At 58.9% G+C, this 19,489-nt stretch overlaps 1 protein-coding gene across 7 annotated transcripts in view; it reads right to left on the bottom strand.

Moving 5' to 3' along the window:
• The window catches only part of TMEM94 (transmembrane protein 94), a 30,941-nt gene that overhangs the window by 7,476 nt on the left and 3,976 nt on the right, over window positions 1–19,489 (bottom strand). For 2 of the 7 annotated variants that reach the window (XM_037157774.2, XM_037157776.2), the window contains exons 2-14: window positions 15,208–15,337; window positions 6,010–6,129; window positions 5,601–5,728; window positions 5,209–5,345; window positions 3,474–3,676; window positions 2,968–3,119; window positions 2,539–2,641; window positions 2,235–2,321; window positions 1,876–1,992; window positions 1,545–1,601; window positions 1,205–1,309; window positions 904–1,068; window positions 507–716 (exon numbers count right to left, since the gene is read on the bottom strand). In XM_037157774.2, coding sequence (XP_037013669.2) covers window positions 507–716; window positions 904–1,068; window positions 1,205–1,309; window positions 1,545–1,601; window positions 1,876–1,992; window positions 2,235–2,321; window positions 2,539–2,641; window positions 2,968–3,119; window positions 3,474–3,676; window positions 5,209–5,345; window positions 5,601–5,728; window positions 6,010–6,129; window positions 15,208–15,231 — 1,608 coding nt within the window. In that variant the 5' untranslated portion in view covers window positions 15,232–15,337. Of the gene's footprint in view, window positions 1–506; window positions 717–903; window positions 1,069–1,204; window positions 1,310–1,544; window positions 1,602–1,875; window positions 1,993–2,234; window positions 2,322–2,538; window positions 2,642–2,967; window positions 3,120–3,473; window positions 3,677–5,208; window positions 5,346–5,600; window positions 5,729–6,009; window positions 6,130–7,777; window positions 7,842–8,119; window positions 8,167–11,281; window positions 11,773–15,207; window positions 15,338–19,201; window positions 19,337–19,489 lie in introns of those variants that run through there. The other 5 variants (XM_037157770.2, XM_037157773.2, XM_037157775.2 and 2 more) reach the window with 4 other exon arrangements.

Below are 19,489 nucleotides of genomic sequence, written 5' to 3'. Positions count from 1 at the left end.
TGGGCGGGGTACAGGGTGCCCCTGAGAGAAGGCACCCTGATCCCGGCACAGCACGCTCATGCTTCTCCCTCCCCCCCTCCCAGGGACCCCTCCCTGTCCTTCTGAGGCTGACTGCTCCCAGATACTGTGCCAGCAATGCTGGCAATACCCACAAAAGGGGTGAATAGACCAAGGAGGATACAATGAAGGACCGTCTTCAGCACAGACGTTCCAGAAGGAAACACCGGCTTCTCTGCCTTTAGAAGGTTGTGACTGGGGGACGGGGCCTCCTCCCAACCCATGGCCATCAGTGAGACCCGCAGAGGGGCAAGGGCCCCACTGCACAGAGCAGCCAGGGGCGAGGCCGCAGGAGGTGTCCTGCCTGGCCAAGCCTAGAGACCTGAGAGCCTGGGCTTTGAACACCAGCCACCCAGCCTGGGCTGGGCCCCATGGGCCCCTGCAGCGGAGAAGGCCAGGACACCCTGTACCTGACGAGGGGGCCGCTTCTCTCCGCCCTCTCCTCTCACCTTGCCGGGCTCTTCGTCCCCGCCATCAGTGTCCCTGCTGAAGCTCACATTCGAGCCGGATGGGTGTTTGCTGCGGCCGAGTGCTCTGTGGTGGGAATAGGTTTCGGGGGGCTTGGGCCCGTCACCAGGCCAGTTGTCATGCGCCTGCTCATTGGAAAGGTGCAGGGTGGTGTTCAGGGTGCCAGCCAGGAGGGCATCTCGTTCGTGTGGCTGAGGAATACAAGGGGCAGAGGCCTTAGACCCGGGCCAACGGCCGCCAGGGACCAGGGGCCAGGGTGGTTATTCCCCCACTGCTTTGTGGAGGACTCCGCCTGAACCGCTCAGGAGCAGACCCCTAACGGCACCCAAGCCCTCCTCCTTCCTTCTCGTCTTGTCCCTCCGAGGCCGCCCGCCATACCTCCTCCTCTCCCTCAGGGTGGCAGAAGGAACGGGTGGACAGGTCATCCGTTAGGTCCTCGTGGCTGCTGTGCGGAGGCCCCATCTTCCCACTGAAGAACAGCACAGTCTCGGGGCTGGGGTTTGGCCATGACAGAATCCCCTGTTTGTCCACACAGCACAGGACCTGCAGGGAGAGACCGGGTTGGGAAAGGGGCTTGGCGTGCCCCCCTGCCAGGGGCCACTTGAGTGGCAGCCAGGCCCCCAGAACGGACAGGAAGTAGGCCTGCAGCAGCAGGGTCCTCCTGCAGGGCCGCGCTCACCGTGACGGAGCCCAGGCTGTGCAGCAGGCTGGAGCTGTGGCTCAGCGTCGGCGACGTCCCCTGGATCACCCGCAGAAAGTGGCCCCAAATGCAGCGCAGCATTTCCTGGTGGGAGAAAGTCCATGGGGCACTTGGGGCACAGCTGTACCTCCCAGGAGCCAGCCTCTGTGGCCACCAGAGGAAACAGTCCAGGAGGCACCGGGAAGTTGGAGTGGGGTGTGGGGCATGGGTGCGGGCAGGGCGGTGACACACGCCCAGTGAGATGGAGACTGGGGCTCCGAGAACCCGCCAGGGGCTGGGAGGTCGCAGAGTCGGGGAGAATGCGGCCCGGTGAGCACACCTGAGTGGAGACGGCCTCCGTATAGCTGCTGAGAGTGTCCTCCGAGAACTTGGCCAGCTGCATGGAGGAGAGGGAGTGAGCCTCATGGAGGGGACTGTCCTCCTCACACAGGCCTCTAAGTTGGCAGGTGGGGACCCCACACCAGCAAGGCTCCCAACGTCTGTGGCAAAGGACACCGGGCAGTCCCCGATTCTCCTGTCTGCGGAGAGCCAGGATGCATGCTCACCCACCCCCGAGGGCAGTGCCCAGGAGGACCGCCCAGGGCCTGCCGGTGCAGCGGGCCCACCACGGGAGGGCTGGGCTCCCACTGCTGTTCACTGCGGGCTCCTACCAGGGAGCTGGGGGAGCCCTTGCTCATCTGGGCCAGGACACGGGCTTCTCCGCAGGCGGTTGCCAGAACCCAGAGGACCGGAAAGATGAGGGGGAGGATGGGCAGGACGCCGTTCACCTGGGAGAGAGGGAACCACACTGACAGGGCTGCTGGCCCCCAAAGAGGAGGGCACGGCTTCCCCTGCCCCAGGGTCATTCCCTGAGTGGCAAGGGACAGGAAGGGAGCAAAGGAAGCAGGTGTTCTTAAGCTGAAGCCTGGGGGACCTCTGGGCTGCAGAAAAAGAGGGGCAGTCAGGGATGAGGGGACCCAGCCTCCAGGGAAAGAGGAAAGCGTGACAGAGAGGACGGGAGGCTCATTACCTGTAGTTGGAGGAGGGTGTACTGCCAGGAGGTGACGCCGGGGGCATTCAGCATGAAGCGCAGGCCATTGGTGAAGAGGAAGCTGGCCTGTTGGCAGCAGGAGAGGCACAGCCTGAACCCTTGTCCCCCAGAGCAGGACCCAGGCCCTGAGGCTCCCAGTCCTGCCCACTCACCCCTGACACTGGCTGGCTCAGTCCAGGACTCCCATCTCCACTCTCACGCTCCCCTGAGCTGGCCCTCAGGCTCCGCCACTGCCCTCTGCCCTCTGCCCTCTCCCCTCCCCCGAGCAGCATGCCTCACGCACCAGGACCACGGGCATGGCGTAGTGCAGCATCACCGACTGCACTGTGAACCGCTCGTTGTCCAGAGCAGTGACGGGGCGGGACAGGGCCATGTCCAGGCACCATCTGCAGAAAGAGGTGACCCTCAGCTCAGGGGAAAGCCCAGACACCCGTGCTCTCACTGAGGCCCGTGGTTCCCTCCTGTCCCCCAGTCCCAGCCATGGGACCCCTGGAGAGTGACCTGTGCTGCCCCCAGAGCTGCCTGAGAACTGGGACGGGGAGGGGAGGCACCACCGGGTTGGAGCGCTCAACAGACGCTAAAGGGAAGCACCCACAGAGAGGCCTGGCTGCAGGGCCGCCACAGGGGACGGCTCCTTCCTTGGCTCCTGCTCACAGAGGCACTGGGGAAGAGAAGTCGGGTCGGCAGGGGAAAGGCAGGGCAGCGCCCCTACCTGATGTTGTCAATCACGGGGGTCTCAAGGACGCGGAAGAGCCGGTGCTGCTGGGGGTTCTGGGGCCCCTTCTTTACTTCTCCCCGGGGAGACGGGGGTGGAGAGAAAGGGGGAAACAGGTCTCCGGGCTCCAGGACGATGTGCTCGTCATCCTGCCAGGGACGAAGGGCAGGAGAGTGAGGGCGATGAAAGGCTTCTGTTGGAGGCCGCTCTTCCTTGATGATTCCAGCTAAATGGAGACATATCATGGGGCTAGGGGCCATCAGTTAGCAAAGAGTCACTTGGGCTGGGGCCTGTGGGACCGGATCCTGGTAGTATGAGGATCAGAGAAGAAAGAACAGGACAAGGTGGAGAAAGATGTCCCAGCCCTGCTCCGCTGCCTTGCAGCCCGCGCCAAGAAGTCCACGAGTCGGCAGAAAGCTCTGGGACTCAGCCCGGGACCCCCACACTGTTGCCTGCGGGCTGTCCCGCAGCATTTCCAGGGAAGGAGAAAAGCCTCGAGCTACCTTGATCCCCCTCAGAGAGGCGAACGATTCCTGGCCGGGCCTCAGAGCTATGATGTCTCCTTCTACCAACAGGCTAACTGGCAGGTTGACCAGATGTCCATCTCTGTAGGCCCAGTGCAGAGACCAGGATGGTGCAAAGGGCATGTGGAGGTCGGGGTACATGGCATCTGGCCACTTGATCTCCTTGCCATCCCTGAGGGCATCTAGCGAGAATGGAGAGAGGGGGACCACCTCACCCAGGGCTCCGCACACCAGTCAGATCCAGCACACACCACAGAGCTTTACTTGCACATGAAGCCTTTTTCTGAAACCCTGCGTCAACCCACGCTGTCCTTTCCGACACTTCCCGGCTTTCAAGGTCGGCTCCCCCACAAAGCCTTTCCCAGACACCCAGCCCAGGCGCTTCCGCCTCCTCCGAACACCTGAAGCTCTTCTTCTCTGTACCCCCGACCCTTCCAAATGCATTTCACAGACATTGCTGAAGGCTTTGAGGACGTGCTGAGCTCCGTGGGGGTACAAATGGAAAAGGTGAGAACAGCACAGGCCCTGCCCTTGAGGAGCCACAGCCTAGGAGGGGAGATGCGACTTGTGGGCAGAGGACTCCACGGAGGCAAGCACACTCGAGAAGGGTGCTCGGGAAGATCCTGGAGCTGCAGGAGTGCAGAGGCGCTGGGGCAATCAGAGACGGCTTCGTGGAAGAGGGAGCCCTGGAGATGAGCCTTGAAGAATGGGCGAGATGTTTTGTCAGCTGAGACAGTGAGGGAAACGCGTGCTGGGGAGAAAGACAGCAGGACGGAGGCGACAGGGAAGCCTGCAGCAGGTTTGGGAGTGGGAGTAGTTTTAAGGTGAGGATGAGGAGCAAAAGAAGAGGCTGGAAAGGAAGGTCGAGCCTGTGCCAGAGGCTCTGAGAAGCCACGCAGAATGGTTGGGTGAGCAAGAGGGAGCCACTGATGGCCCCTGAGCTAAGACTAAGCCCCTGGAGAGCAGGGCCTGCCGTCCCGGTCACCGCTGCACTCCCAGCACCCAGCACACGGCTGCAGTGGTCAGTGAGGTCAGACTCTCCCTTAGCACTTCGGCCTCCACTGCCCCACGCCATCAGAGAGCGGTGTCGTGAGAGTAGGTGCTGCTTCCCTTACAAGACCTCGCACTCCTGGGAGCAGGACCGACCATCTCTCAAAAGAGCCTAATGCAGTCCTCACCCCGGTGCCGGGGCTTCAGGAGGGCTGGCTGAGTGGCTGGGCGAGCAGAAACCTGCCTGGCTGTGCAAGTCCCTCCTCCTTCAGAAACTGGGTGGCTCCACCTGGGGCTCCTGCCTCCCGGACCCCAGCCCCAATCCTGGCGGGTCTCTCAGACTTCTCTGGTCCACGTCCCACCTCCCCCAACCCAGTACCATCAGGCGAGGCAGACTTGGAGGGGAAACTCCCCACTGTCCTCCTGCAGAGAGAGGGTCTCCCCCGTTAGTCTCCAAACTGACAAGCAAGCCTATAAGCCACTGGGGCTGCTATTTGCCACCTGCCTGCCCAGGCCACCCCCGGGCACCCACAGCGGCCCCACGGCCCTCACTGTCCTGCTCGAAAGAGGGCAAATCAACCTGCTGATGCGCTGATGCCAGGAGCCCCCAGAATGCCGACCAGAGGCAATGCCTATGGGCTAGCGCTCAGGACGGAGGTTTTTCGGGTGCTGACCCAGTACAGGGCAGCTTTTTCCACACAGCATGGCTGACCCGTGGTCTCACCTTGGATTCGGTCAATGATCCCCCGGAGCCTCCGCTCCACCTCCCGCCGTTTCAGCCGGTCTTGCCGCCCGATGAGGAGGAGGTTGAGGAGCAACAAGAGCAGCAGTGCCGAGGCGTTCACCAGCTCCACCCCGTGGCTGGTGGGATGGGAGGGAGCTACCAGCACCAGCGCAGCCAGCCCAGGGCCCTAGACTCCTCACTCATACCCCACACAGACCCTCCTGAAAAGAGGGTCAAGTTCCCATTCTGCCAGCAGCCGGCTAAGGGACTGAGGATCGCCGCACAACCCAGGTGCTGGCTGTGGGGGCAGCAGCCCACCTCCCCGGGATGTCCCGGGTGGGATGAGGGCCAGCCCAGACCCGAGGAGGGAAAGGAGGGGCAGGAATGCCTACCTGCCAGCCGGCTGGCCCCCGTGACAGCCCAGCAGCAGCAGCACAGCCAGCAGCATGAGCGACGCGCCGGGCCAGTGGAAGCAGGAGCAGCGGTTACTATGGTGCAGGAAGCTGCTTCTCCACACCTCCTGGGGAGCACAGGGGCCGCGGAGTGAGGGGCCGCCTTCCCCCACGCCCACCCTGCCCACCCCACCCTGTGGCTGCCTCAGTCTTCTCCTTTTGGACTCAGCTGGGGTCCAGTCTGCTGGGCTCCTACAGCAAGAGTGGCCAGGACATCTGCGAAAGGAACCCCAGCTCCTTTCTGGTTTCCAGTGAGTTCTAGGGGTGTTGCGTGGCCAGGGCAGCAGGGTGAGTTGGGGCGCTGGGAACGGCCTGAGCTGCTCCGCACCCCAGCCAGGCTCCAGCCTACCTTCCAGGTGAGACACTTCCTCTGCTCCTTCAGGTGTCCCTCCAGCACCGCCTCCAGCTGCTCCTTCAGGATGCTGAGGGCCTTCCTGGTGGACAGGCCCAGGGCCAAGGGCAGCTCGTCCTGCAGGGAAGCAAGAAGTGCTCTGGCGTGTCCTCCGAAGCCCCAGGTTCCTGCCAGGACGGGGCTCTCCTCCCCAGGCCCTGTCTCCCTCCTCCTAAATCCTCGCCTCGTCCTCCACTAGCCCCTGACCCTTGGAGTGTAAGCAAGTTCAACTCTCCACCAAACCAAAAGATGTTCGAGTACGTAGTCTCTCCTACTCTTCAAAGCCAAGTTTAAAACAGAAACAAACTTTCCGTACCCAGTATCTTCTAACTCACGTTTCACTCATCTTTCAACCCGCAGCCACGAGCACCTCCCAGCGCCCCCAGGACTGTCGTCACCGCTGACCCCCGACCCTGCCTGCCTCGCTGCTGCCATCTTTACATGCCATTATATATGGGGGAGGGTGGCTAACATGCAGAGGCTAGCGTTTCATTGTTCCTAGAGAAAATGTTAGGGGGAACCCCCTCACTTCCCAGAAAGGGGGGACTGCACCGTGAGACACAAAACACGACCTGACAGAAAAGACAGCTGCTCCTAGGAAAGGACTGTGCCCCATGACGCCTACGCCCCCTCCCTCAGGATGGCGGGCAGGGTGCTGCCTCCGAGACACCAGGGACCCCTGCATGGTCCCACGTGACCCCCAGCCTGGCCTCCCCTCATTGAGCCCCCCGCCCCATTCCTGTTTCCTCCTTCTCCAACCCTGTCCTTTCCCCTCCTTTGACCCCACAGTCCACCCCACACATCTTCACGACAGGATGTATGCTGCCAGGGTGACCCGGGCCACAGTCACCGATAAGCTCACACCTCCTAGATTTCACTCCCAGCCCGACCATGCCCCAAATTCACAGCTGGCTCAGAGACACCTGACTCCATGGGTCCGAACCTGGGAATGGCCACCTTCTCCCACCCCCCGCCAGAGTCCGCACTCCTCACTCGGCACCCAGGCCAGGCAGGGATCCCCCAACGCCCGCCCACCCTCCTCTTCCCAACCCCCAGTCACTACCTTCAGTCTCCACCTTGTCCAAAGCAATTACAACACCCATCAGAGTGAGCGCATGCCTGGTCACTTGGCCCCTTCGCCTTTCAAACCAGGTCCAGAGTCCTGAGCACGCCCGGCCACCTGCCGGCTTCTCCAGCCTCCTTTCCTGCCACTCGGGACACGTGCCACACTCCCCTGACGTGTGAATACCGTTGTGTATTCTCCTTGCCAAGACCACACTCCCTGCCCCAGACAGCTCTTACCTCCCCTTCGAGACTCAGCTCAAACATCACCAGCTCTAGGAAATGTTCCCAAAACCCAGGGCTGCACTCGGGGGGACAGTTTTGTATTCCGGTAGCACCCTGGGCACCTTGGCTGGTTCACAGGCTGCCCCCTTCGGAACTGTCGTCATAGAGTCACCTGTCTGGCTCCCCCACTAGGCTGCCCTTTCCTTAAAAACAGGTAACTGAGGTCTCCCACCTCCACACTGCCCCCCACCAGCTGCTGGGGCGGCGCCCGGCACTTGGCAGCAGCCCGGCGAGCTCTCGCTGAGCAAGTGATGACGACAAATGCACATACACCTCATGGGTCCCAGCAATGCCTTATTGGGGGCTGGCCCCCCAGGTCTATAGCAGGAAGGCCCGGAGCCTCTAAAAGCAGGCCGCCCAGGCCCTGCCCCATACCTACTGAATCAAAACTTCTGTGGGTGGGGCCTGTCCCAGGTTGAATCCCATGCACGGGGTGGGGGGTCCTAGGAAAAAGAACACCCCGGGAAAGGCAGTACCTGTAGGCGGAGCAAATCGGTCGCAGCGCCACCTAAAGAGCACCATCGTGAGCTTCCACCAGGCAATGCTCCTGGACGAGAGGAGCCCTAGACCTGGGGCACCAGGAATGGGACTCGGGGTCGCCCACTGAGCCCTGACCGAAGTCACTGGGGTGGCGCCCTGGCTGCCGCAGCCCATGGCCCTGACACCTCTGCTCCTACCACCCCGTCGGCCTCCCTGGGGTTGCCCGGGCTCTGCCACTCACGCTCTGGGTGTCCTCCTGCTGCCTGCTCCCATCCTTGGCAGCCTCGCCCCTCACAGGACACACATCTCCAAGACTGAAAGAGGATGCTGAGCCGGGGGCTGTCTCTGGAAGCTGCAGACCTGTCCTGCCTGACCAAGTAGAGTCCCCACCCTGGCCTAGTGCCAGCTCCCATGGCCTGAGGGACGAGGACGGGCTCCTAAGCAGGCCTGGCCCAAAGGCTCCCGAGACCCCTTGCCTATAACTCATCTAATCCCCACTCTCCACAGAGGCTTTGGGGGATTATGGAGATAAGGGCTGCTTCTTCCCCAAGGAGATAATGGCTTCTTCCAGCTCAGGAAGAAACAGCCCTCCGGGCAGGGCCCCCTCGCATGGGTAAACACTGTCCTCCTGGTCCCCCACATCCCCTGGCAGGGGGAAGGGGTCCTGGGGCCTCCCCGAGAGGCCGCAGTCCAAACGAGCATCAGGTAAAGCTCAGGTCTGCACCTGCCTCGACTCCTGACATGGAAGGAAAGGAAGCCTCTGGGAGGGCTGTCAGGGGTACGAGAAGGAAGAGGGGACTGCAGGCCTTCCTGTGTCCTGGGAGCTGGTCCTGGGGATGCCCATTCCTGCCGGCCGGGCAGGGAGTCTGAAAGCACAGCTGCTGGGGATGGTCAGGGCGAGAGAGCGGGATGGCCGGGACCTGCGCTCCCCTTCCACCCTTTCTCCCTGGGGCTTAGCCTTCTGTGTTCCCTCCTCAGCCCAGGACATTACTGCCTAGCCAGGCCTCCAGAAAGGATAAAGGGAGAACACCTCCGGGAGGCAGGGAAGGTCAGGCCTGCAGAGGAAAAAGGCTTCGTGCCACAAAGACAGGGATCAGAGGGGAGAAAGGAGAGGCTGCAGGTCCCCAGGGAAGCTGCTCGGTCTGCCATGGGGACCAGGCTGGGGAAGGCAGACACAGGCTAAAAGGAGCTGCCCGCCAGCCAGGGCAGTGTCCCTCCTGTAGCCAGGCCTGCAGAACTTGGACACTCAGCGACTGCTCTCTGCTTGCTCTGGGGCAGTCCTGGGGCAAACATCTGTTGCCTATTCCAGGTGCCCCAAACCCAGGACCTCCTCCTCCCCTGCCCAGCCACGCACTTGCCTCCCCACCTCTACCCCCGGGCTCCAAGAAGCTGTAGGCCACTGCTCTCTGGGCACAGGAGGTACAGGGTGGCAGGGCGGCAGAGGCTCCCAGGGCAGGGCCAGCAGGGGCTGCATGTGTCTGCCCCCGCACGTTGAGTCTGGCCAGGAGCGCCAACTCCAGACTGATGATTAAAGACAGCACAGCAGAGGGAAAATAAGCCCTGTAATTACATGCCACCCCAAGAAAATGCCTGCCTGCACAGGCTGGCCAGGGGGCAAGGGCACAGCCTGCGGAGCCAGCCCACTCTCCTCACCCCAACCTCGCTTATCCAGCTGCCACGGCCACTCACCGACCCGAAAGGCAACAACACCTCACCCCTCTCTGGCAGGACAGCCCAGTCCCAGGAAGAGTCACCATTGCTCTCACCAGACATGGTTTCTCTCCCTGGTGGTGTGACGACAGCCACGGCTGGGGAGACCTTGGTGGAAGAACTTCACCCTTTCCGAGGGAAGTTCGGAGAGGGCTGATGGGCTCTGCCAACCCCTTCCAAAGCAGGAGTTAGGCTGGGTACCTCACGGTGCCTGGGCACCATCGGGGAGACTGAGCCAGGCTGGGTATGGCTTGTCTGAGAAAGAAGGACCCGAGTTGTACGTGTGCAATCTGAGGTCAGCTTTTCTTGCCTCCTTGGGCCAAGAAGGGTAAGGGAGATCTGCCTGCCCTTAAGTACCCAAAGGCACTTCCTGCTTCCCAGATGCTCAGAAACCATAACCCTCCACCTCCAGAGATGTAACTGGGGCGACCAGCAATGGCTAGAGGGGCCTCTACACCGGCGGGGAGGCGAGGCCCTGCTTCTCCACTCACTGAGGCTTTGCACACAGAACCGACCCAGTGCCACGGGTTTAACTGCCCATACATAACCAGCCCCGAGAGAGAGCCACCTGAGGCTCTGGGAAGCTCGGGTTCGGGAGAGACTCGCAGTGAACCCCGATGTGCACTAGGCTGCTTCTCTCTGTCCCATCATCCAAGGGAGACACTGGCAGAGCAGCGGGGCTTGGGGGAGCAGCAGGGTGGGGAGGGACCTCTGACAAACCAGGGTCTGCTGCTAAACAGGACCAGCTCTGCAAGGCCCAGAGCCGAGCATCTGGGTCAGTAACGAGCCAGCCCACCTGTGCGCTCCTACGCCACCCTTGTCAGGTTTCTCCAGGGGCCCAGAGCCAGAAGCCCCCCAGCCCCTGTCCTTTTGGGGCTCCTCCAAGGTTCTGTCGGCACAGCCACTTTTTTCTTCCTACTCCACCTGTGTGGGGAGCAAGCAGAATCAAGGTCCTCCAGGCTCAGGTAGACAGACAGGTTATGAGACCTTGACCCTTGGCCTTGACAGCAGTAGATAACCACTAGTTAGAACTGGCTGGCCCCTTTGCCAGGTCCCCACCATCACAGCCTTCCTGACCAAGGCAGGCAGGGAGGACCTCGAAGCTGGACGGGGCATAACGCCTGAATCCCCGAGACGGAGATCGGGCCACGAGAGCCATGATAAATCTCTCCTGAGTTTGGCCAGACACAGATCGACGCTGTCTGCAGCCAGGCCGACCAACGCCTTCAGCTTCCTCCCCTTCCTCACTCTCCAAGCACAGGCTGACCTTGGCACCTTCGCCCCGCTTCCTCTGCCTGCAGCCACCACGGCCTAAAAAGGAATCACCCCAGCTCCGCTTCCCCAGTGAGAAAAGCCCCCTTACCACCCCCGAGGAGGGTCGGCATCCAGACCCAGAGCTGCCTGTCGCTGATGCGTGGAGACCCAGGTCCTAGCACCCAGGCAGCAATGCTCCCCTGGGAATGTGGGCTCTACTCCCGCTCTGGGGGCCTGGCTGGCAGGTCCTGAGACACACTGGCATGCTCGCTTCCACTCCCAGCCTCCTTCTGTCACCATCCCGGCTACCTCGTAACTGGAGCTGTCTCCAGTGCGCATCCATCTTCAAGGCTTTTGGCAACCGCTTCCCCAAGGCCTCCCCCACCGAGCAGGGAACAAGCATTTTGACACACATGTGAACCCACACTGGCATACTCACTTTGCTGTGCTTGCCCTGCAGAGGCATCCATAGTTCTGCCTGCTTAAACAGCATGAGCCACAGGGAGTCAGCTACGGAACTTCCCACACCGCCCAGAGAGAGAGGGAAGGGGAGAGAGCTACAGAGTGTGTGAGCAAGGAGCGGGTGCCGCAGCGACCGCACGCAGCCCGGTGGAGCTCCAATCTGCTGATTAATTCAGCCTATTTCCAGGCCCGCTGCAGACTGAGGGAGGGAAGAGGAGGAGGCAGGCTGCACAGCAGCCCAGAGGGAGGGAGGGGGGAGGAGAGAGAGAGTTGCAAGGAGAAGTTTGTAGATGCTCTGCCAGATGTCCGGGAGGGTGGCCTGCTAGTCAGAGGAGGCCACTGCGGGTAAGCAGAGGGGGCGACTGCAGCCAAGGGTGGGTGTGGGGCTCAGGAGGAACAGTGCAGGACCTGGCTGCTGTCGTCAAGGCAACGGCAGGCATCAAGGAGCACCTGGGCTCCTTCCTTGGCCCAAGTCACTGGGCAAGGTTAGGGGCCCCACAGCAGACAGCCTGCCAGGTGAGGGCTCCCCCAGATCACCGAGACTCCCAGGGTGGGGCCAAGCCAACAACAGCTCTTTTTGCAGCCAGAGCTGCAGGAAGGAGGGGAGGGGGGACTTGCACGTTATTAATAGCAGCACATCCTGTGAGGAAGGGGGAAGAACTGGCGACGGAGAAATCCGAAGCAGTGACTTCCAGGGGGGCAGGGCAGGGCAGGGGCCGGGAAGCGAACAGGAAGAATCCAGTGCAGAGGGAAGAGCCAGCCCCAAAAGGAAGGGCGTCTGAGGATTCCAACATCTGGGAACCAACACCTGCCCACCAGGTGGTACTAGGACCCCAACAGCTGCTATTCAATGAGCCTGAGGAGCTGGGGCAGCAGCTGATGAACCCCCAGGTGCAGTCAGACACACCTGCCTACGTGCTCCTGGGACCAGAAGACGGCGGACACCCGGCCAGAAAGAGGAGGCCTATGACCTGGGGATCCTGCCTCAGCACCTCCATGAGCATCGGCAGAGCCTGGGCATTTCTCTGGGCCCTTGAGTGTGACATACAGGAAACTGTCAGCACTTCCCCTGGGTGAAGGAGGGCAAAGGTCCTGGGACTGTATGGGAAACTTCTCTGCCTACGTCCAGGCCACCCTTAGGATGGGGCCGCAAAACCCCGAGGGAGAGGACACAGCCTAACGGTCCAATAGCTACAGAGCGCGGGCTGGAGCCTGAGCGAGGCTCTCCCGGGCCCTTGTTTCCTAGACAACACGTCTCTGGGGCTGCAGGGAAGGGAAGACTTCTCACTGCCAGCTTTTCCGCTCCCCCTTCTCTAGCACAGCCCCCTCCCAAACCCAGGGCTGAGTGGGAAAGAAAAGGAGGGGCCCGGGCAGTCCAGAAGTTAAGGGCAGGAGGCCTCCCTGAGGCCCAGGCCCGTGGAAGGCAGGACGAGCCTCGGAGCAGCCACCGGTAGGATGGCTGCTGTCTGTGCAGTGGGGTTGCACCTAGCAAACCGCAAGGAGGAAGACTCCTGTGCCCCTGACCCCTGCTCCCAGGTCACGTTCCCCCTTTAGCTTTCTATCAAGGTGCTGCTCCCTGGGAACCACAGCGAAGCCAGCACCCACCCACCCCCGCCCCCGACCTGTGTGAAAGGCCCTGGAAGGACCACTGCTCAGGTCCAGGTCCGAGCCAGGGGCTCTGCAGGAGCCCCCCACCCCCAACGCTGCCCACTTCAGCAAGAGAAAGGGCCTCTCTGCCTCTAAGAAGCAGAACCCAGACCTCACTGCTGTAGCACATCCACCACGGGCTGGAGGACTGGAGGCAGGGGAGGGGAGGCTCTGAAGGGGACCCACTGAGGACAGGTAGGTCACAAAGAGAAGGGGTACAGGGTGCATAACATCAACCAGCAACAGCCTAACCGATCCTGGGCTACCACAGGGGACGACAGGCCCCTCGCCATCAGCAGCCACCATCTAGCTCTCCACCTCCCACCCCTCTCAGAGCCAGGACTGGTAGAGGCTGCAGGCTCTACCTTGAGAAGCCCAGTCATCCCACCCACCAGGTATGTCGCTCAGAAAGCCCATCAGGTGCTATGACTTAGCTGCTCGCACTACTAATTCCTCAACCAGGCTGGAAGCTCCTCCACGCCAGGGGCCACCTGCCCGGAGCCTAGAGTTCCGCCAACCCAAAGGAAGCGCTGCGTAGGTACGGCTGCTGCTGATGGCAACGATGACAGGGACGGTGCTTTCCAGCTCAGCACTCAGAGACCCAGAAAGAGAAAGACGAGAATAAAGGGAAATCCTCCAGGAAAAATGGCCCCTGAGAACTGGCCAGCCTGGGCTCTCAAGTGTTCCTCCTCAGGCCTGAGAGAGAAGCCGGCCCCTCGGCTCACGGAACTTTGCTTCCCCAAATTACTAGGAACTGAGGTTTCAGCAACAGGCTGGAAACAGAGGATAGTACTGTCCTCTGTTTTGGGGACAGTCAGCCTTATCCAGACAGACCACCACACTGCACAGCATCAGAGGCTGGGGCATGGGGGAGCAGGGGTAGGTAGGGGTGCTCCCTGGAACTGCGACCCTTGTTGCAGTTGGTAACTCTTGGTGTGCAGTTGCACCCGTGCTAAGGGAGAAGCGACCGTAGCTTTTCCTGTGTGCCAGCCACTGCTGGGATGGTCACCTGCAGAGCAGCCAGAAACCTCTGTGAACAGGAGGCTGAACAAACCTGCTGCAAGCTCAGGTGCACGAGCCTGTTCCACAGCTGGCCCGAGGCACATGAAGCCTGGGACTCGACAGGTAGGCACTCAGCCAGGTGCCACCAGAGGCCAGAGCTCCCCTCCACGCTTCCCAAGATCTCTGTGGCAGGAAGATCACTATCCATAAGTTCAAGTTAATAAATATTTATGAAGCCCTTGCTACAAGCCGGGGTCTATGCTAAGAGCCAGGGCACAGGCAGGTTATTCAACACAGTGTAGCAAGTGTGAGGGTAGCAGCTGAAGATGCAGAAAGGAGGGACCTCTGGAGAGGGGAAGGAGGATTTACCAGGAGAGGGGATGTCTACACTCAGTCTGGAAGAAAGAATAGTAGGGGTTTGCCCGGGAGAAGGGTGGGAGCATTTCAGGGTAACTGCCTAAATGTGAAGTGTGTGCCCAAGACGGGGAAGGCTGGGGAGGCTGCACCAAAGGCCAGGAGCAGGACTAGGGAGGGCTCTGTACTCTGGGCCAAAGGTTTCAGCAGGTGGCACAAAGCCACTGACAACCTCTAGGCTGGGGTGACAAAAGGTCAGCTCCACATTTTGGGTAGCCTTCTCCGACAGCCAAGTAAAGGAGTCAGAGACACAGAGGGGCCAGTTAGAAGGTGTGGCACAAGCCCAGGTGAGAGACCAAAGGACCTCCTCGAGGGCGGCCTTCGTCCAGGAGCGAGATACACAGATGACACATCTACCCCCGTGCAGAGCCGGTGCACCGGGAGGCTGGTGCACCTGAGGTCAGGCTGGGAGGCGGCCCCCTTCCTGCTGACTGTGCAGTCCCATCTGCAGTCTGACCGGGAGCTCTTCCCTAACCACAGACAGGGTGCCCGACAGCACTTGCAGAGGCTCAGCAGGCTGGGGCACAGCCTCAGCGAGGAGCGAACAGACGGAATTACACAGCCCCAGGCAAGAAGTGAAAGACTGGCTTGGGGCCAGCCCCAGTCAGAACAGGACGCGCTGCCTGGCAGTGGTGGTAACTGCCTGGCCTGCCTCTGCCCGGCACTCGATGCTCCCTGAGCCTCAGCTTTCCAGCTGAGCTCAGCCCCCGAGCCCCAGAGCCTTGCCCCTCTCTCATTTTTGGTTTGAGGACCCCAAATGAGGACCTCCCAGGCAAACGCGAGTAGGGAGAGTGCAACAGACACACAGGCAATCCCCACCAGGGAAGCAAATGTGCCTACCACACGCTTCTCCTTCAGGTCCATGGGCCCGGAGTCCTGCAGGCATGCCCAGGTGAGTGTGGTCACCCCCGAAAGGAAGGCTCCTCCCCAACATGGACAAACCCCAGTGACTCCGTCACAGCTGCAGCATCTGGGGGAAAATGAGAAAGAAATCACATCAGTCCAGGTTGCTGGGACAGGCGGCTACTGTGAAACACAACAGTGTCCTCTAAACAACAGAGCAGTGGATGGGGAAGTAGCACCCCGACCACAGAGACCCCGGCCGGCCCAGTCCAGGAGCACAGCTTCCCGGACAGTCTGCTGCGGGCCGGTGCCACGCTCCAAGCCCAGGAGGGTGAGGGCGTCAGAGGAGATGCCTGGGGGGTGGGGGTGAGCTTTCCATCTCCTAACCATCATCTTCAGAGGCGTGAGTGTTTCCTTTCGTGTGTGTGCTTTCACTTGCTGCTCCCAGCAGGCAGGAAAACCACGGCTTATCAGCTTTTTAGGAAGTGAAGGTGAGCTTTAAGGTGAACTGGACTGCAGATACAACTGGAATAGTCAGGAGGGTGGCGGGGAGGGCAGTGGAGATCACAGAAAGCAGAGACGTGCTTCTGCCGAGGCTGCCACCAGGAACACACACTGCTCATGCCACACATACCTGCCCGCAGGCAGACAGCCGGGCATCTCGGGCAGTCTGTCGGTGGGGCAGTGCTCACCACGCACCTGAGCACATGTCCACAAGGACACGCAAGCCAGTCCAACTACAACCTGGAAGGTGATGGTTAGCCCTACCTTCCCACCCCAAACCCCTCCCACATGACCCCTGACCCTCACCCACCCAACCTGACGACCAACACACTTTCAAGGTTTCAGACCAGGGCATGTTTGGGTAAAGACTGCCACTGAGTCATCTGGTTTGTTGCCAGGTGACTCCTCGTGCAGAAACCGCTAACCTGCTGACGAGGGCAGTTCTCTTTGGGGGCCTGGGGCAAAGCCGCGCTATGAGGAGCCGGCCAGAAGCCCGTGCCACGGAGCGGAACCACAAGAGCACTGTTTAGAAACAAAAAGAGCTGTGTCCTGGGGACCCCAGGCAGGAGGCCAAGGCTCTGCTGCCACCAGACCCTCTCTGAAATCTCATCCCACTCCTTGCAAGGTGGCTGATATCAGGACCAATGCCACAGGCCTGTGCGGCCAAGCCTGCCTCCCCTGCCTTTACAGGACATTCAACGCTGAGCAAGCCCCTCGGGGTCGGAGACGGACCATGAATTGCGGTGACATCTGCTCTTTGGCAGGCAACTGAAGCAGGATCCTGAGAGGCCGAACCCACTTCTCCCCAAGGCCACTCTGAGTCAGGCTGCCCGGGGCCCTGTTTACAAGTACAGCTCAAGGTCCCCATGACACTCTGTCCCAGCAGGGCTGGATGAGGTCGACGCCACACGGGGAAAGCGACCAGGAGCCAGAGGGGAACTGCACTTAACTCCTGCCAACGCTGAAACAGTGAAATAATTCTGCAGCCAGCTGGAACCACAGAGGTTCAGAGAGGGCAGCCAGGAGCAGGACATGCTTCTAAGAGTCTCTGTTTTCCCATCACTCCATACATGGGATTCTGGGAGAGAGCTGTCCTCAGCTGCTGATCTGAAACCAGCAGCTGTATCCTTAAAGGGCCAGTTCAATTCCTGGCCCACTGTGGAAAAGGAACACAGGCTTCACAGCCAAATCCTGGGTTCAAATCCTGACTCCACCATGTATCGGATGCCAACTGTCCTTTGCAAGTGACTTGTCTCTCTGAGTTTCAATGATCTTGCTCATAGAATGGGAATGATTATACCCATTTACAGAAGTGCAGCAACAGCAATGTCAAATATTGGCTGCAGAGGGTCTAGAACCATATTTGACACACAGTAGTTGTCACTACTGATGTCAGCAAATAGGAAATGTGATCAGTACTGCTGAGATAAAGAACGAGAAATAAGTAAAAGTGTCTTTATTTGCAGAAGACTAGATTGTACATGTAAAAGGAATATAAAAATATTTTTTAGGAATATAAAAATAAAATATTAGAACAAAAGAGTGGCCGAAGTTTTAGGATACAGGGTCAAAATACAAATACAAATTAAATGTCAACAGGCTATTGTGAAATATAGAAAAACTAAAAATTTAGCCCTGGCTGGTTATGGCTCAGTGGACTGAGCACTTGCCTGCAAACCAAAGGATCACTGGTTCTATTCCCAGTCAGGGCACATGCCTGGGTTGTGGGCCAGGTCCCCCCAGTGAAGAGCTCGAGAGGCAACCACACACTGATGTTTCTCTCCCTGTGTTTCTCTCTCCCTTCCCCTTCTCAAAAAAGCCCATGAAATACTTAGGAATAACTTTAACAAAAATACGTATAAGACCTGTTTACTGCTGAGAGAGAGTAAAGACCTAAGTAAATGGAGGGACACACCCTGTCCTGTTCAGGGACCGGAAGACTCAACATTAAGATGTCAGTTATCCCCCAAATTATTCCTAGATTTGATACAGTCTCAATCAAAGTCCCACCTGACAGTTTTATAGGAATTGACAAGCACACTCTACAATGCACATGGAAAGGTAAGGAATCTGGAACAGGCAGAACAGTTTTGAAAAAGAGAACTCGTTAGAGAGCTGACACTGCCTGCTTTCAAGACGAACCTGAAATGACAGAAATGAAGACGTGTGCTGGTGGCACGTAAGGAGAGACACGCAGCTCAACGGCACAGAGAAGAGGGTCCTGAAAGAGACCCGCGTGCATGAAAAGCAGTCCTGACCCTCACCTCATACCACACACACGGAAATGGCCCCGAAGTGGGTCACACCCCTAAACATAAAAATTAAAACTATAGAACTCCTAGAAGAAAATAATAGCAGGGCAGGGGGATCTTTGTAGCTTAGGAAAAGCAAATCTTTCTTAGACCACAAAAAAAACCCAAAACAAAACACAAGCCATAAAAGAAAACAACTTCATCTATTTAACAAGTGTAAGGAATGATCTTGTTTTTAAAGAATTAAGACGTGGCCCCTTCCCTCAAGGGATTTATAATATAGCTAGTTTCAGGTGACTGTGGAAAGAGATAACAAAACTTCAAGCTGGCACTGAAATACTACCTGAGTGCTGCACACAGGTGCTGTGGGGTTTTGAGGAGAAAGAGACCTGCGGGGGGCAGAGGAGCCAGGGATCGCTTCCTGAAAGAAGCCAGGCCTGAGCTGTGCCCTTAAGAAAGCTTAGGAGTGAGAAGAATGAGAGCAACCCGAACAAGAACTGAAAGTCCCAACACGGGCACCGAGGAAGAAATGCGGCAGTCTCTTTGAACGATGGTGAAGTGACTAGTCTGGTTAGAGCAGAAGGCCTGCGTAGGGAAGAGAGAGGCAATGAGGGACCTCGTAGGGGCAGAAAATCAGGGGCTGAAATGCAGAGGCCCCTGAAGGCCAAAACAAAGAGGCCCTGAGAAGTCACTGAAGGTTTATGAGGGTGGAGAACAAATCAGACGAGAGAGAGAAAGAAATTACAGGTAGAAGAGTTAGAAGAAAATTATGATACCGTATTCTTGGTTTGTCAAGACAAGTAGCTAAACAAAGGCAAAGAGAGAAGCCACGGAAACAACAGCTGGAGGCTTCCTGCTGCCAAGCTGAGAAACCAGCATCACAGCCCTGGCTGGCATAGCTCAGTGGATAGAGCGCTGCCCTGCAAACCAAAGGATCGAGGTTCAGTTCCTGGCCAGGGCACAAGCCTGGGTTGCAAGCCAGGTCCCAGGTAGGGGGTGCATAAGAGGCAACCACACATTGATGTTTCTCTCCCTCTCTTTCTCCCTTCCTCCTCCTCTCTCTAAAATAAATATATTTAAAAAAAATAACAGCATCACAAAGAACTAAATGGGTATCCAAGGTTCAAGGGTGAAGGAAGGGGTTGGCTGTCCTTGTTACCCCTCTAGGACAACCTTCATTACCTGAGCGCACGCTCTAGCTACACCCAACACACCAAAACCACGGTTTGGCCGACCTGTTTCTGCTGAAAAGCTGTGGCCAAGGAGTACTAATGGGTGGATTGATGTTCTTCTGCTGGAGGAAGGTTTTGAACAGCAAGCCTCAGGGTTCTCTGGTTGGTGACGTCCTAGTCCATAATTTTATCAATGAGCTGAGTGAGGAAACAGATGGTATGCTAATCAAATTCTTGGATGGCACAAACCTGAAAAGTAGACCGGAGTCAAAATCCAAGAAGATCTCAACGGGCGGATTGAGGGGCCAAATCTAAAAGATTCAAATGAACTGTAATAGTGTCAATACGAAG

The sequence above is a fragment of the Artibeus jamaicensis genome, unplaced genomic scaffold (genome assembly GCF_021234435.1).
Source record: "Artibeus jamaicensis isolate MK-2021 breed Jamaican fruit bat unplaced genomic scaffold, CSHL_Jam_final contig_2259, whole genome shotgun sequence".
Classification (NCBI taxonomy): domain Eukaryota; kingdom Metazoa; phylum Chordata; class Mammalia; order Chiroptera; family Phyllostomidae; genus Artibeus; species Artibeus jamaicensis.
Note: the sequence above shows the minus strand (reverse complement) of the source record. Positions and strands in the feature narration are given on the sequence as shown.